The sequence below is a fragment of the Eutrema salsugineum genome, unplaced genomic scaffold (genome assembly GCF_000478725.1).
Source record: "Eutrema salsugineum unplaced genomic scaffold, Eutsalg1_0 scaffold_11, whole genome shotgun sequence".
Taxonomy (NCBI): Eukaryota; Viridiplantae; Streptophyta; class Magnoliopsida; order Brassicales; family Brassicaceae; genus Eutrema; species Eutrema salsugineum.
The window spans coordinates 3,940,110-3,957,257 of record NW_006256901.1 but is presented as its reverse complement, the minus strand read 5'-3'; the positions used below and the strand labels follow the sequence as shown (position 1 = coordinate 3,957,257).

General features: G+C 34.9%; 2 protein-coding genes and 2 pseudogenes across 2 annotated transcripts; all 4 read left to right on the top strand.

Moving 5' to 3' along the window:
• Nucleotides 1-1,159: 1,159 nt before the first annotated feature.
• LOC18025910 (adenylate-forming reductase 03009) lies at nucleotides 1,160-3,657 on the top strand. The gene is given in 3 exon segments (XM_024160817.1): nucleotides 1,160-1,548; nucleotides 1,550-2,582; nucleotides 3,152-3,657. Coding segments are annotated over 3 exon segments (1,692 nt in total). The 5' UTR covers nucleotides 1,160-1,234; the 3' UTR covers nucleotides 3,497-3,657.
• Nucleotides 3,658-9,121: 5,464 nt separating this feature from the next.
• Nucleotides 9,122-9,975, top strand: LOC112089966 (annotated as a pseudogene).
• A 948-nt stretch (nucleotides 9,976-10,923) lies between these two features.
• LOC112089713 lies at nucleotides 10,924-12,034 on the top strand (annotated as a pseudogene).
• A 2,469-nt stretch (nucleotides 12,035-14,503) lies between these two features.
• LOC112089712 lies at nucleotides 14,504-16,588 on the top strand. The gene is made up of 5 exons (XM_024160463.1): nucleotides 14,504-14,857; nucleotides 14,900-15,343; nucleotides 15,585-15,674; nucleotides 15,759-16,100; nucleotides 16,355-16,588. Exons 1-5 carry the CDS (start codon nucleotides 14,504-14,506, stop codon nucleotides 16,586-16,588), a joined length of 1,464 nt encoding a protein of 487 aa, XP_024016231.1.
• Nucleotides 16,589-17,148: the final 560 nt, after the last annotated feature.

Below are 17,148 nucleotides of genomic sequence, written 5' to 3'. Positions count from 1 at the left end.
TCTCAATTGTCGCGACTTTTTGTTCTATAAAAATAAAATATATATATATATATATATTAATTAAACAATTCTTAGCCATCAATATATTTTTTACATAAAATCATCAGTCTCATACTATCATACATACAAAACAAATCTCATAATTTTGTCAATTAAATTTCTGCAAAATAAATTTAATTTTATTAATAAAAATATATCTAAATTAATAACTTTAAAAGCATACATATTTACATACACATTCATATATGCATTTCAGTAAAAATGTGCTTGTTTTTTTAAACACTTAAAACGAAACAAAGTTTGAAAAAACATAAACAAATATAAATCAAGGTTTAAATATATATATATATATATATAAAACAAAAACCAAAATATAAATAAACCACCATTCAAGTTTTTTGAACCCAAAATCTACAGCAAAATCAAAAACTGAAAACTCAAAAACTAAAATCTAAAAACCAAAAACCAGAAGTCAAAAACCAAAAACTAAAATCTAAAAACCACTCAAACATTCATGGCCTTAACTCTAAGATCAGAATGGCAGTTAGTATTTCAATATCAAATCCATGTAATAAAATGTCATATCCTATTCATACATGCGCGTTAAATATTATTTTTTCAAAGAAAACAAAATAGTTAATAGAAAGAAATATAAACAGCAAAAAAATTTTTTCCCTAAAAGGTTTATAAGTCAAATAGTTACTTATTAAAAGGTAGTTATTGATTACAATCGTCAGGAGATGAAGTGTGATCATAATCTGTTTACCAAGAAGCTTCTTATACATATCGTTCTTTTTTTTTCGACTTTTGAAATCTTTCAAAATACTTTTTCAGAAAAAATAAAATTCAAACCCTTTTTTATCGACATCTAATAGTCATATACTCTTACTTTCTTTCTTTTTTTTTTCTTAACTAATATTCTTTTATTCATCTTACATTCTTACATTCTTTAACGTGTATGGATTTTAACATACTTAATTTTAAGATCAAATTGGTAGTTAGTAATTCAAAACAAACTCCATGCTATATTATGTGCATAGACTCCTATTTATACATACTCGTTAAATATTTACTTTCAAGAAAACGAAATTCAATACCAAATTATTATATAAAGAGGAATGCTCTTCACAAAGCCACAACAAGCCCTTACACAAGACAATCAGAGCTCATTAAGTTAGTATTATGGCTTAAGTCTTTCTAATAAAACCAACAAAGGAGAAAGAAAGAAAAAAGAATGGAAAACGCTTCGACCGTGAGATTTTCTAGCTGTCGAGGAGTATCGTTTGAAATTAAACCCCATGCAAACCCTTTCGCTATCGAAACAACTGATCAAAACCGCAACGCAAACGCTGAAAACGAGGAAACAAGCAGCAGGTTTCGACTTCCGTGGGATTTCATGAGAAATGCCTCACAAGTTTTCCCTTCATCCATTCAACACTCCATGAGCCGAGCCAGCAGCCATTTCTGCAATTTGGATCCCGACAACAAAGAAGAAGAAGAACAAGAAGAAGAAGAAAGAGACGAAGTTTACTACTTAGAAGAAGGTGGGAATCAATGAAGGAGACGAAAAGGCCATCCTTGCTTCTTCCGCAAGAAAAGACAGCGAGAAACCGCCGGTTCCAAAGAAACGCGGTTCAAGACTATCCATTATACTTTTTGATCAAGGATTTTTCACCGTTTACAAACGACTCTTCGTTCTCTCTTTCTCTCTAAACGTCCTAGCTCTCGTCCTCGCATCCACAGGACATTTCTCTTACGCTAGAAACAGAGCATCTCTGTTTTCAATCGCCAACATTCTTTCCCTAACTCTTTGCAGAAGCGAAGCCTTCTTGAGACTCATCTTTTACCTAACTGTAAACCTCCTTGGACGCTCCTTTGTCCCTCTCCGCGTCAAAACCGCGGTTACATCGCTCTTGCAAAGTCTCGGCGGTATCCACAGCGGCTGCGGCGTTTCCTCAATCGCTTGGCTCATATTCTCATTAGTTCTAACGCTTAAAGACAGAGACAACACTTCAACAGCGATCATAGCGATTGCTTCTGCGATTCTCTCTCTCCTTTGCCTCACTTCTGCAGCAGCCTTCCCTCTCGTTCGTCATCTACACCACAACGTCTTTGAACGCGTCCACAGATTCGCCGGCTGGTCTGCTTTAGGCCTTGTTTGGGCGTTTATAGCTCTGACGGTTTCCTACGATCCAATATCAAGATCCTACACCGGTAATCTCGTCTCGAAGCTGATCAGAACACAAGAGTTTTGGTTTACGCTAGCCATCACAGTAGCCATTTTGCTCCCTTGGTTAACCGTGAGACGCGTTCCGGTTGATGTATCATCTCTCTCGGGTCACGCGTCGCTGATCAGATTCAGAGGAGGCGTGAAATCAGGGATCTTGGGTCGGATCAGTCCATCGCCATTGTCGGAATGGCACGCTTTTGGGATCATCTCTAATGGGAAGACATCGCACATGATGTTAGCTGGTGCTGTCGGTGACTTCACCAAGTCCTTAGTCTCAAAACCTCCAACACACTTATGGGTTCGTACGGTTCACTTTGCTGGCTTACCCTATCTCGTTAACTTGTATGACAAGGTAAATAAATCTCTAAACTTAGAAATTTAACTGGTGACAATTTTCAACAGTTTATTATATTAGATTTTTGACAATTTTCAAAAGATTTTGACGCTTTCTGAAAAATTAGAAATTTTTGAAGATTGTTATTATAAAACCTTTTTTTTAGTTCAGTTGAGATACCATTTAAAGTTGCATTTTCTGAAGAAAAAATGCCCTCAAAATGACATTTTTGCAAGTTAAATCTCAACTTGCAAAAAAATGCATATCATACCTACGAAATTGAATTTTTAGTCGTAATAAAACATGTTGTCAAATTTGTTGAATTATATATCAAATTGAAACTCTCACGAAGAGGAGTCCAAAACTACTCAAAGAATTTAGAAACTACATTATAAGGTATGTGATCGTAAAGGCTTTTTAAAGAATGACAGAACATATATATTGTGAGTTAGATTCGACTTCGTGGGTTTGATCTGCTTTTTTGACGAATTGAGAGTAAACTAAGAAAAGAAAAAAATTATTTCAAGGATTGTGTTGCTGAAAACCCTTTAAAGTTTAATATATACTAACATTTGTTTTTTCAATAGGTATTACTTGTCGCCACGGGTTCGGGGATTTGCGTATTTTTATCATTTTTCATGCAGCAGAGTAAGGCAGATGTGTATTTGATATGGGTGGCTAAAAGATTAGATGATAATTTCGGATCAGAAATTGTGGATCAGATTAAAGACTATCCTCATCAAGACAGGATCATAGTTCATGATACTGCAATTCTAGGACGACCTAATGTGTCTGAAATGAGTGTGGAAGCTTCCAAGAAGTTTGGAGCTCAAGTCGTGATAGTTACAAGCAATCCTGAAGGAAGTCGTGATGTCGTTAATGCTTGTAAAGCTTCTGGTGTTCCTGCTTTTGGTCCCATTTGGGATTCTTAGATTTCTAATTTTATCTTCTTTTACTTAGAAAAAAATCATATTATGAGTTCCGAGTTAATAAGATAAGACTTCGTTAGCTTACCCCACGAAAAAAAAGAAAAAGAAATAGCGTTAAGTCAAGTAGTAATCTTCGAAGACTTTGACTATGTATTATATACGAGTTATACTTCTAAAATCTAAACAAACAGTGCAACTTTGACTTAGTTCTTATTAGGAGTAACCCGGATGGTTGGTTAACCTTTTTTTTTACTTAACCATGATTGAACCGTTGTATATATATGTGAACAATGTATCACTTTATAAGTTTAGGTCTATTTGATGATATTAGTAGTATTTTTGATACTAATGTGAACTTCCCGATAGTACTCAGATTGCTATTACTCGATCTGGTACTGTCAAGTTATCAGACAAACTCACCCTTAAAAACGTCATCTTCATTCCTTTTTTCCATCTAAACTTGATCAGCGTAAGCTCCTTACTTCAACATTGTGCATAAGTGCATTCTCAGTTAACTTCTACCCTTCATTTTGCACAATCCAGGAGTTTACTTAGGGCTCGATGATTCGGAGGGTAAACTTCAAAACAAACTCTACCTTCTGGAACAAGAATTCTCACCGTCATCCCCAAATGCTCCTCTCATTTGTCATCTTTCTGATTCAAGCACTCTTTGGCATTCAAGGCTGGGTCACCCTTTTTTTTCAAAGATTCAAACTCTATCTGAAGATCTTTCTATCCCCAAATCCAAACTCAAAGACTGGTCACATTGTAAAACTTGTTATTTGGCATAACAAAAACGTTTAGCTTTTACTTCTCACAATAATCTTTCAGATCATCATTTCGATCTTATTCATATGGATGTATGGGGGTTTTTCTCAGTAGTTTTTATAGAAGGTTACAAATACTTTATAACTCTTGTTGATGATTGTACTCGGGTGACTTGGGTATATTTGATGAAATCAAAAAGTGATGTTCTTACACTATTTTTCTCATTTCTCAACACTATTGAAACTCAATATTCCTCAAAAGTTAAAACTATTCGTTCAGACAATGCTCCCGAGTTAGCTTTTACCTCTCTTCTTTATTCAAAAGGGATTTTCCACTATTTTTCATGAGCTTATACACCACAACAAAATTCTATGGTGGAAAGAAAACACCAACATATTCTCAATGTGGCCAGATCTCTCCTCTTCCAATCCAATCTACCTTTACAATACTGGACTGACTGTATTCTTATAAACAGAATCCCATCACCTCTTCTCCAAAACAAAACCCCATTTGAACTCCATCTAAACAAGAAACCAAATTACTCTCTCCTTAAAAACTTTGGTTGCCTATGTTATGTTTTGACTTATGCCAAAGACAGACATCTCTCCCCGATCTGAAGCTTCTGTATTTCTGGGTTATCCATTGGGTTATAAGGGTTACAAAGTCCTTAATCTGAAAACACAAGCCATCACTATTTCCAGAAATGTTACATTTCATGAAGACATATTCCTTTTCCACTCCTCTTCCTTATCCGAATCCACCATAGACCTTTTCTCCAACACCATCCTACCTCTTCCTATCCCTGACACAACTAATCTATCACCAACTCCACCTATGACCGAAACATTATCTGATAACACTAGTTCCCCCTTAGAGTAAGAAAATACTACTGATATGAATGCAAATAGACCTAAGCGGAACACTAGAGTTCCTTCTTATCTGTCAGATTACCATTGCAATATGGTAATCACATTGAGGTTTCAAAAGATTCCACTGCTCATCCTATCTCTTCAGTACTGGATTATTTGAGATTGAATGCTGATTATCAAGACTACATACTGCATATATCTACTGAGTCAGAGCCAAAGAATTTTCTTGAAGCTGTACGAAATGAAAAGTGGAAGGTGCTCCTGAATGAAGAGCTTCAAACATGTGTCAAAACTGGCACTTTCTCAGTAGTATCATTGCCTGAAGGGAAACATCCAATTGGTTGTCGCTGGGTGTACAAAATTAAATACAATGCAGATGGAACAGTTGACAGATACAGAACTCGATTAGTTTCGAAAGGGTATACACAGCAAGAAAGCGTTGACTACATTGATACCTTCTCACCTGTGGCAAAGCTTGTGACGATTAACTTGATTCTTAATCTTACAGCAAAGCATGGTTGGTCCTAGACTCAAATGGATGTTACTAATGCTTTTCTGCACGGGGATCTTGAAGAAGAGATACATATGCATCTTCCTCCAGGCTATACACCTCCTCCAGGTGAATCTCTGCCTCCAAATGCAGTCTGGAAATTGCTTAAGTCTCTATATGGACTTAAACAGGCGTCACAGCAATATAATAAGAAATTCTCTGATGTGTTGCTACAAGATGGTTTTATTCAGTCTGAGACAGAACACACTTTTTTTGTCAATCATCATGGAACAATCTTTATTGCTTTACTGGTATATGTGGACAACATTCTCATTGCAAGCAATAATGATGATGCAGTTTCAGCCTTAAAAGTGACTATAGCTCAAGCCTTTAAACTTAAAGACCTTGGTCTGGCTAAGTACTTTCTCGGACTGGAAATTGCAAGGACAAGGGAATTTCAGTGTGCCAACGAAAATATGCATTGGATTTGCTCAAAAGTGTGGGATACTTGGGTTATAAACCTGTTGCTACTCCTATTGATCCTACAGTGAAATTGAGTTCAGAAAGTGGTGAGCTTCTTACAGACCTATCTGTTTACTGTGCTCTCATAGGCAAGCTTTTGTATCTCACAATAACAAGGGTATGATATCACTTTTGTGGTTCACAAGTTGAGTTAATTTTTATCAACACCACGAACTCATCATCTTGATGCAGCCCACAGAGTTGTCAAGTACCTGAAAGGTGATCCAGACAGAGGTCTCTTTTATTCGGAAAACTCAGTGGTTTGCCTACAGACTTTCTCGGATGCAGATTGGACAGCTTGTCCAGATTCCAGAAGATCAACTACATGATTTTGTGTCTTTCTTGGTGATACTTTGATCTCATGGAAGTCTAGAAAATAGAAGATTGTTTCTAGAAGCACTGCAGAAACCGAGTACAGAGCGTTGACTGATACAACATGTGAACTAGTGTGGTTGAATCAACTCCTGCAAGATTTGAATATTCAAGTTGCTGGACCGGCAAACCTCTTCTGTGATAGCACATCGGCTATACAAATTTCTTCAAACTCAGTCTTCCACGAACGCACGAAGCACATAGAGAACGATTGTCACTTGGTTCGTGAAAGATTGAGAGCTGGATTCTTGAACTTGATGCATGTAACAACAGGGAATCAACTTGCAGATTTGTTCACCAAGGTTTTACCTCGTAAGACCTTCAAGCTTTTGATGACACGATATTCATTTTTTCAAGTCTTTTTGTTCCTCCTTAATGGGTTTGGAAGAATTCGACTTAAAGGAGGGGTATTAGGAGTAAACCGGATGGTTTATATTGGTTAAGCTTCTTTTTACTTAACCATAATTGAACTGTTGTATATATGTGAACAATGTATCATTTTGTTAGTTAATGAGAAATATCATCTTTTTCTCTCTCTTATCTGATAGTTCTCATCATATATACAATATTTGAACAATTAAAAACTATAAATTTTTTTTTTGGGGTTAAATCCATAAACCTTGAATGCTTACCAAAAAAACCCATAAAATTTGAGAAATTAAAAAATAGTTTTTTTTAATCAACCACACATTTATTAACCATAAAATTTGGTTCTCTAATCTAAAAAAATAACGTTTACATTAAAAAATCAACAAATGTGACGCTAAAAACAAGAATTAATCACTTTGTAATATTCGAAGAAAACAAAAAGCAAGAAATTAGGAAATTCAACGATGATATCGGAGTAGTCCAAACTCAAAGATTATATAGTCAACACTTAATTCAACGGTTTTGATTTTCAAGAATAAGGGTCCGAATGGCAACAGCGTTTTTGGCTGTGCGGAAAAAGCGGTTTCAAACTGTGGTACGGTTCAACTGCGGTACGTGTGGGAAAATATATTAGCGGGACAAATGCGGTTTTTATATAATTAGCAGTACAAAATAATGTTTGATTAGTGAAAAAATAATTTGCGATCCACAATAAAATGTTAGAATGGTGAATAAGAGAAAAATATAACTTCAGTGCATAAAAAATGTTTTGAATATAAATGCAGTGAATGGTAACAGATGAAGTGCGTATTTCGAAGAAAATTTTTGAAAAACGCAATAAGTCCACCAATAAAAAAAAAATTAAGTGAAAAAGCTGTTTTTTTTTTAAAAAAGAAAAAAAAACATCTTCAGCGGCTTTATTCAACAGATAATAGGACGACCGCAGTTCAAAAACGTCTCACACCTCTTATCCAGTGGATTTTCGAAAATCGCAGTGGATGATAATTTACTTTTTATTTATTTATTTAAATTCGATTATTTAATTATTATATCAATCATATATATACATATATCTATGCAACCTAAGTTTGCACACAAAGCAAAAAAAAAACGCAATTACATAATAAGTATTAAAAAAAAAACTTCTTGGCATCCTCTCTCTCACTCATTTAGGTAATTTTTTTTATAAGTTAATGCTTTTAAGTTAACTCTTTTTTTCATACCCATCATTATATTTCATGAAAAATCGTTTTATAGCAATTCAAGATATTTGAATGGTTTTTTAAATGATTTTTGATTTTTGAAGTGTTTTCTGGTTTTAGATAATCCAAAAACAAGTTTTATAGCCATTAAAGATTTTTTTACAAAAATTCTACAACTTAGGAAAATTAGTGTTTGAGTGAGTTAAATATTTATCAAAAAAAATCAGAATATATTTATATAATTTTCATATTAAAAATGGATATACTTTATAATGTAAGCATATAGTATTTATAATTAGTTTATAAATTTTAAATTATATATAATTTTTGTTATTGAGAAATAGAAGAAACTGTGTTTTGCATATATATAATTATTATTATGAGACAAATAACTAGAATAAAAGTGAACACATATATATCTTTTCAGTCCCATTTTAAAAACATTATATATGTATAATAAAAAAAATTTAAAAACTAAATAAATTACCTTTCAATTTTTTTTTATCAAATTATATAGAGATTTATAAATGTCAATTAATTGAAAAGATCATCATTGATGTGTCTTTAGGTTTATTAGCTTTTTTGTATTTTTATTATCATTTTTCAAAAATTATTGTTGTGTTTTTATTTTTTTATGTTAGTTCTATACACTGGCTAGTAAAAAATTTGAATTCAATTCTAAATATTATTATTAAAACAAGAAATTGAAATAGTTAAAATTATATAAAATTAATTTATAAAAACTTTAAAAGTAATGCTTTAATTTTTATCGAATGTTGATATGTCGGGTAATCGACGACGCAACATAATTTCCTCCAGACAAACATAATCAACTCGTCCGGTTGAAATTTCAACTCCTCCGACAGAAACGACTGTTAGGGTAAATAATATTTTGTTTTTTTCATATTTCTATATTAATTATATGTACGATTATAAGTAACAACGTAATTTAAAAATTTTGTAGAACAAAGACAAATACAAATGGTCATACATACAAGAAAAAACATTATTTCAATTATTCGACGAAGCAATTGCTATGGATAATTATACTCTCAAGAATCCTTCTGCTGCTGGTAGAGAATATATGGTTCAAAATTTTAATAGAGTGTTCAACTTGAATATAACTTATGCATTCTTCAAAAACAAGCTTGATGAATTTAAGAAAAGATACAAGAGATGGAAGGCTCTTATGAATTATACTGGTATCTCGGTTGATCCTGAAACATCCATGATATATGCATCTGAAGAATGGTAGAAAGAACGTGAATTTGTAAGTACATTAATCCTTCTAATAACAAAAATATATATTCAACATATGGAAACAAGAAATCTTATGATTTCAAATTTGTAGGGATGCAAATTAACAAAAAGCTTTAACCGACAGCCGCCAGAATTTTGGGATGTGATGGTAAAATGCCTTGTATTACATGATGTTCACTCACGGCAAAGAAGAGAAGAACTGATCAACGAAGATGCACTTGACGAAGAAGGCTTTGATGGCTCAGACACCGACAGCGGTGATATGCAACAAACACAAGTTCCTGATACACAAGAGGAAGAAGAAGTTTATCATGTAACCGTTGACGATAATACATGCCATTCGAATGAATATAGAAGTAAACCAGTACAAAATTTTGCTCTTATAGGCCAACGAGGGAGGGTCAATTTGCGGTCTAGCGTTAGACAAGGGATTAGTTCCCAAAGATTAGGTGGAAGCTCACGGATTTCTGTTTCTAATGGTTCACGAGGAGGTCATAGAAGACAATCATTCGAGACAACCATACAACACACCATTTCAACGAAAAAGTTTACAACAACTTCGTCCAGGTGCTTTTGACCAAGCTGAATATGATGAATGGAAAAAAGCAGAATCCATATTCCTTGCGCTAAAAATTTCAAAAGGTACTAAATTTTAATGGGCATGCCTTAATACATTGAAGGAGTTAGTATTTTGGCGTAAGTACTTCATTGATATAGCGGAAGGCATAGACGAGGATAAAGTACAGCTGCTAGAAGCTATGACTGGTGTTTCACGGAACAATGAAGATGTGCCAAAACAGTTAGGTTCCGGCCAATCGTTTGGAAGTCCAAATTCAGGAGGCTTATCATATGGTAGTCCATCTTCCGGAGGGCAAAATTCAGGAGGATTATGGCCCTCCAAATTTCAACATTGGGGTACACCACCAAATGCTCAACAATGGGGTTCACCTCAACCATGTCAACAATGGAGAACACCACCAAATGCACAACAATGAGGCACACCACCAAATGCACATCAATGGAGCACACCACCAAATGTGCAACAATGGGCCCCAAATGCTCAACAGTGGGGCTTTCACCAAACTTTCAACCTTGGATTCCACCATCAAACTTTCACACAAGAGGTGAGACACAAAATTTTCAACAAGGCGGCTCATCAGGAATGACTCCAGCCAATGTTCAATATGGATTTTCTGTTGGAGATCAAGTAGGAAGTACGAGAACTAACGGATAAGAAACTTCAAGAGCTTCCCCAAACGTTCAACCAACAACATCACGCGGTCTTGATTTCATAAATTATTTTGGAACTGAACATCAAATACCTAGACCAGGAGGTATATTTAATATATGGGGTATCACGCCAAGAACAAACACAAATGTAAACGAAGGTCGTCAAAGTTGTTCAGAAGATGAAGATTAGTCTGTAACAATTGTGTTTCATGTAATGAAGTATTTCATACTTTTTTATTTAAAATTTTTAGTGTAATTGTTTAATTTAAATTTATAATTTCTAATGATGTTTTTTATTTCGTGTTTAAAATTTCAGGCTTTTTTTTATGTCAGTTATGATCACAATGCATGTACAACCTAAGTTACGAAGAGAGAATTGAATTGTGGAATTTGGAAAATGAGCAATTTATGGAGTTAATAATTCAGCCAATTTTGAATTACTATCATCGATATTTTGAAAGAGCACCAGACCTTACAGACAGAGGTTTGGGATGGACAAATATTTGGCCTCAGCTACAACGAGATGCTAGGGCTTGTCTTCAGTTACTACAAATGTCAATGCCATGTTTTCTAATGTTATGTGATATGCTACAGACAAATTACGGTCTTCAACCAACATTAAATATTAGCATTGAAGAAAGTGTGGCTATATTTTAACGGATATGTGGGCACAATGAAGTTCAAAGAGATGTTGGTTTGAGATTTGGTCGAAATAAAAAGACTGTGCAGAGAAAATTTATTGAAGTTCTTAGGACTACTGAATTATTGGCATGTGACTATATTAAAACTCCAACAACAGAAGACCTAGACAGAGTTCCTGAAAGACTTATACAAGATCGAAGATATTAACCATATTTCAGTGGATTTGTTAGAGCTATGGATGGGACTCATGTATGCGTAAAAGTAAAACCAGAATTACAAAGAATATATTGGGATCGACATGATAATCCATCTTTCAACATCATGGCAATATGTGATTTGAATATGTTATTCACATATATTTGGAATGGAGCACCAGGATCATGCCACGATACAGCAGTTTTGGCAATGGCACAACAAAGTGACTCTGAGTTCCCTTTGCCGCCACCTGAGAAGTATTATCTCGTTGATTCTGGTTATCCAAACAAACAAGGATTTTTTGGCTCCATATAGATCATCATGAAACAGAGTTGTGAGATATCATATGGCTCAGTTCAATTATGGTCCTGCTCCTAGGAATAAACAAGAACTCTTCAATCGAAATTATGCGTCTATGCGTTCTGTTATCGAGAGAACTTTTGGATGTTGGAAGAAAAAGTGAAGAATTGTTAAGGAATTTCCAAAATATAGTGTTAAAATCCAAAAGACGGTAATAAAGGGTACAATGGGATTAAATAATTTTATCAAAATTTCAGATTTCGCTAATCCAGATTTTGCAAATGCAATGACAGAGATGAAAATTAACAATATAGATTCTTAATATGATTTAAATGACGTTGAAGGAAAAGAGGCAGCTGATGGACATTATATGGACCAAATAAGAGACAGAATTGCAGATATGTTATAGAATCAAAATATTTGATGATTGTTTTTATTGAAATATATTTTATTTATTATGATTTATGGTTTGATCTTGTTTTTTCGTATTTTTATCGCAAAAATTAAACTTTACCTGAAATAAAATTTGAATATTTAAAGTTCATAAATATATAAAAAATTTAGTAACCAAAATTAATAATTTAATTACAATTATATTAATTGTTATATATATTTTTATAATATTTTATCTATAATCTGTAATCTGTACCGTTTTAGTCTTATTCACCATTCAAACATTTTATTATGGACCGCAAACTGTTTTTTTTCATCAATCAAACATTAATCTGTACCGCTAATAATATTTAAACTTGTCCCGCAAATATATTTTCTCGCACATACCGCAGTTCAACCGTATCGCATTTTGAAACTGCTTTTCCCGCACAACCAAATACGCCGTCACCGTTCGGCCCAAAATATATTACATTTATCAAGAAACTATTCTTAAAATAATTATTTTAATTATTTTTAATCTAATGAAAGTTATAAAAAATATATTTGTGGAATAAGTGCAGTCGGTTAAAATTAACGATGTAGAATAATAATTGATTGGTGAAAAAATGAAGTTGTAGTAAATAAAAATTTAAATGGTGAAAAAAATCATAATAAATTTACAATGTAATAATTTATTTTTATTTTTAAATGAAATAATTATTCTAATTACTTATAAATTGATTAATACATAGGGTTTTTGCTAAAAATAACCTAAAACTTAACTTTGAATACAAAAGTAGACCCCTAAAAAAACATTTGGCAGAAATAACCTAAAGGGGTAGTGAAAAGATCATTTAATCCTGTATGAGTAAACAAAAAACAGATGTCCTAATTACCGTTTACACCTTGACAAAGTTTACTAAAGAGAGAAAGAAGTCTAATAGTAGACTTCTTTTATCGAAATAAAGTCTACTAAGTAATTAAATCTGGAAATTTAATTTTATAATTTAGAAAAAATTATTTTGGTATCAAATTTACATTCATAAATTTCGTAATTGTAACCCAAATGTACATAAATTATTTTTTCATATTGCTAAATGGGAATTTATGTTTTTAAATTAAGTAGACGTAAATTTATTATTTAGGTTTTAAAAGTTGTAGACTTCTATATTGAAGTCTACTAAACCGAATAAATTAACCTAACCAAAATTTAAACCGAAATTAAACCGGGAATAACTTCCTTAACCAAGAAAAACTGCCTGTAACCGGGTAAATTTACCTAGACCCCGTAAAATTACTAACCCTAACCGGAAAAAACTTACCCGAACCGAACGGAATTACCAGACTATATAAAGGAATTTTACAGATCCCGTAAAAAAAAACCCATCGAAAGTTCGTGTTAAAAAAAAAAGTCGAAGGCGATTTCTGTTTCTCTTCTCTGGCGCCGCCGACTTACAGAACCGCCGCCGATAAACCCGTTCAGGCAAGTTTTCTTACTCCAACCACACCCCCATGCTTCCTTACTCCTCCGTATTCATCACCTTTCCGTTTTCGTAACCACCAGTGTCCAGATCTGAAATTAGGGTTTTTTTTTTTTTTTGCAGATCTGCTTTCGCCGCTGGAGGTTAAAGTCATTTCCTGCCTCAAAACGGTTAGTAGATGTCCTTCCGAAGATATATACTTAGCTATTCCTCTATTTCTTCTATCTTCCTGTAATTTTGTCCGTCAGGTTTGAGTACTTAGGTTTTTTTTCCCAGATCTGGTTGCATTTTCTCGACGCCGGCTTCATCTAATCACAGCTGTAAACACTATACACTTTGTAGATTCCATTGGATGATTGGTTTTAGTAAACTTCATATACAGTATTTATCATGTATTGATTGCTTCGGTTGGGTTCAGTAGACTGCATATGCAGTATTTATGATGTTTTGATTGCTTCATGTGGCTTCCGTAGACTTCATATACTGTTATTTTTTATGTTTAGATTGCTTCGGTTAGCTTCAGTAGACTTCTCGACTCGGATTGTACTTAGAATGTGAAAGTAGACTTCCTTTGGCAAAATAGACTTCCTTTGGCAATAGTAGACTTCATTTTGCAAAAAAGTAGACTTCATTTTGTAAAAGTAGACTTCATGTTGCAAAAGTAGACTTCATTTTGTAAAAATAGACTTCATTTTGAAAAGGTAGACTTCATTTTGAAAAAGTAGACTTCATTTTGAAAAAGTAGACTTCATTTTGAAAAAGTATACTTCATTTTGAAAAAGTAGACTTCATTTTGAAAAAGTAGACTTCATTGTATCAAAAAGTAGACTTCATTTTGTAAAAGTAGACTTCATTCCTGTATAGTTTCAAACCGTTAGTTATAACTAATTTTCTCATAAGAGCTTTGTTACCGTCGATGCAGAAATCTGTGTTAGACAATGGTTGCCTCTGAATTACCTAGAAGACTGTACACCAAAGGCGGTGAGCCAGCCCCGGATAAAAGCATCGGCTATTATGCTGATGATTATAGGCTGGTACCTGCACTAAAGTCAGCTCTACAAGAGGATGAATGGGAAGAGATTTACGAGTCACCGTTGGGTGTCTTTTTAAGGTTCCACGACTTGGATTTTGGTTGGGCTTCTAGGCTGGTGCACCACATGCTGACCTTTCAGATAGTTTGCAAGCAGAGGTATGAGATATGGAGCCTGATTGGTACCACTCCAGTTCGGTTTTCATTGCATGAGTTTGAGGAGATCACCGGACTCAACTGCGGGTATGTGGATGACTTGGCTGTAACTGATCTTGAGCTTTCCGATGACATGCGTACATTTTAGGAGCTAATGGGGGTCGATTTCGAGTCGGGCCCAAGCACTATCGAAATTATTGAAGTCTGTTCCAACTGCTCATCATGGTCTCGGGATGATAGGCTGCGGTTGGGATATCTTGGGATATACGCTGGTTTCATAGTGGCAACGAGACCAGGCTTATCCACAAATGTCAACCATGCCAGACTAGTGATGGATCTCGAAGGTTTTATGGAGTTCCCATGGGGAAGAATTGCTTTTCAGCATCTGATCAAGTCTGTTAAGGAGAAAGATCTCAGCAAAAACATTCATATAGAAGGATTTGTGCAAGCTCTTCAAGTGTGGGTGTACAATGCTCTGCCGGATTTTGCTGCTGAATTTGGCAAACCATTGCCAAATGATCCTACACCTCTTATGCTGGCTTACAAAGGATCAAGAGGACAAAAGAAAGTCAAAGCCAACATGCTAAAACATGTACTGTATTAGTCTAGTCATTCTCATTTAGAAGTCTTGTTCCGTAGTAGACTTCTATGTAGTAATGAATTTACAAAGTAGACTTCAGGAGCAGACTTCATGCATAGACTTCTATATAAAATCTTGATAGTGGGAGACTTCAGTTGTAGACTTCAGTAGTAGACTTCAATGGTGGACTTCATACGTAGTTTTTCCAGGCTTCATATGGCTAGTAATTCATTTACTTATTGTGTTTTTCCAGGCTCGCATACAGTGCTGCGTGGCTAAGGACTTGGCGGATATGTTTCCAGTTTGGGATGATGAGGAACAGGATCCGGATATTGTCAAGATTGTCTATGCAATCCATGATCCCCATTTCAAGTTCTAAAAAAACCACTGGCCTTTGGAAGGTGTTTTGGGTGCACACATCGTCAAGGCAGAAGCAGGAAAGAGGAACCTTCCCTCAGTTGAATCAAGTCGCAAGAGAACCTGCACAGCCTCTGCCTCTGCCGCCTCTTTCGTTGGTGATGAAGGGGTCGGAGTTGTCGCTACTATGAAAGCGTACTTCGACCAATACTTCAAAAGCTTTTCAACCAAGATGCTGAATGGTCTTGGTAGCTATGAAAAGCAGATCAAACTTCTCACCGACAAGGTTGAATCTGTAGAGCGCGCGGTAGAGGAATTGACTACAGGGTCGGCGAAGTACACTGAGGAAGAGGTTAAGGACAATGTTCAGCAAAAACAGCAGCAGGTCACTGGATCCAAGAAGCATGAAGGGGTTAGTACCAAAAACCCTCCGCCTATACAAAAACATTTCATGCGAACAAGATCATCAAAAGATAGGAACACTTAATACTAATATCATTTGAATTTGAACATGTTTAATAGTGCTATGTACCATGTGAGATTATTTACTTATGTTTTTAAAACTAGTTGTTTACAATTTTCAGATTATGATGAAACATGTTACTAAATTATAGCAATGGTGTTGTCATTTGTATATTCATGCATGTTTGTGACAATAAACTGCAGAGTAATTCAGAGAAAGAAGATGCTCCGATGAAAGTTAATGTCAACGTTGGTGCGAGTGAGAGTGTTAACGCCCCCGGGGATGCAAAAGGAAAGAAGGCTGCCATGTGTGATGTTGACGTTGACGCAGTTGCACTAGCCAAAAATGCCAGAGCAGCGGCTCAGATAGTTGGCCGAGCAACGAGTGCCAGAAACCGACAGCTGGCTGCGACAGAAGAGTCCTTTCTTAGGAAATAGCACCGCAAAGGCGATCATTCTAACGTTGGCATCTCACTCCGATCGTGTCCGTGGATATGATCCTTTCGATCAAACAGGTGTCAGGACGAAGCATACCACTCTAATGAACTTTGTGAAAGCAAACCCGTGAGTAGACTTCTATACTTATGTAAGTAGACTTCCTCATATTATTATTTTCCTGTCTGACTTTTTCACTTATACAGTGCCTATCCAAGACGTCCAAAAAACTCTTCGGTCGACTGGTATTACATTCTCCGGACACCGAAGAAATGACTAGCTGATACGGTTAGTGTTTTACTATTTCATATTAAACTTCATAGTTAGACTTCATACGTAGACCTAATATGTAGACTTTTATAGTAGCCTTCGTTTGCAGACTTCACTCATGTCTTATTTTCATCAATGTGCAGCACATGGAAGCTTATATTAACGTACTCAGGCTGCGATTATCCAAGCATCCGGAGTGGTTTGTATCCGACCGGATTTGCTTCCTCAACTCCATGTTTGCTACGGTTTGGAGGCGTGACTACAATGACTTCAAAAACTCTGAGCCGAATGAC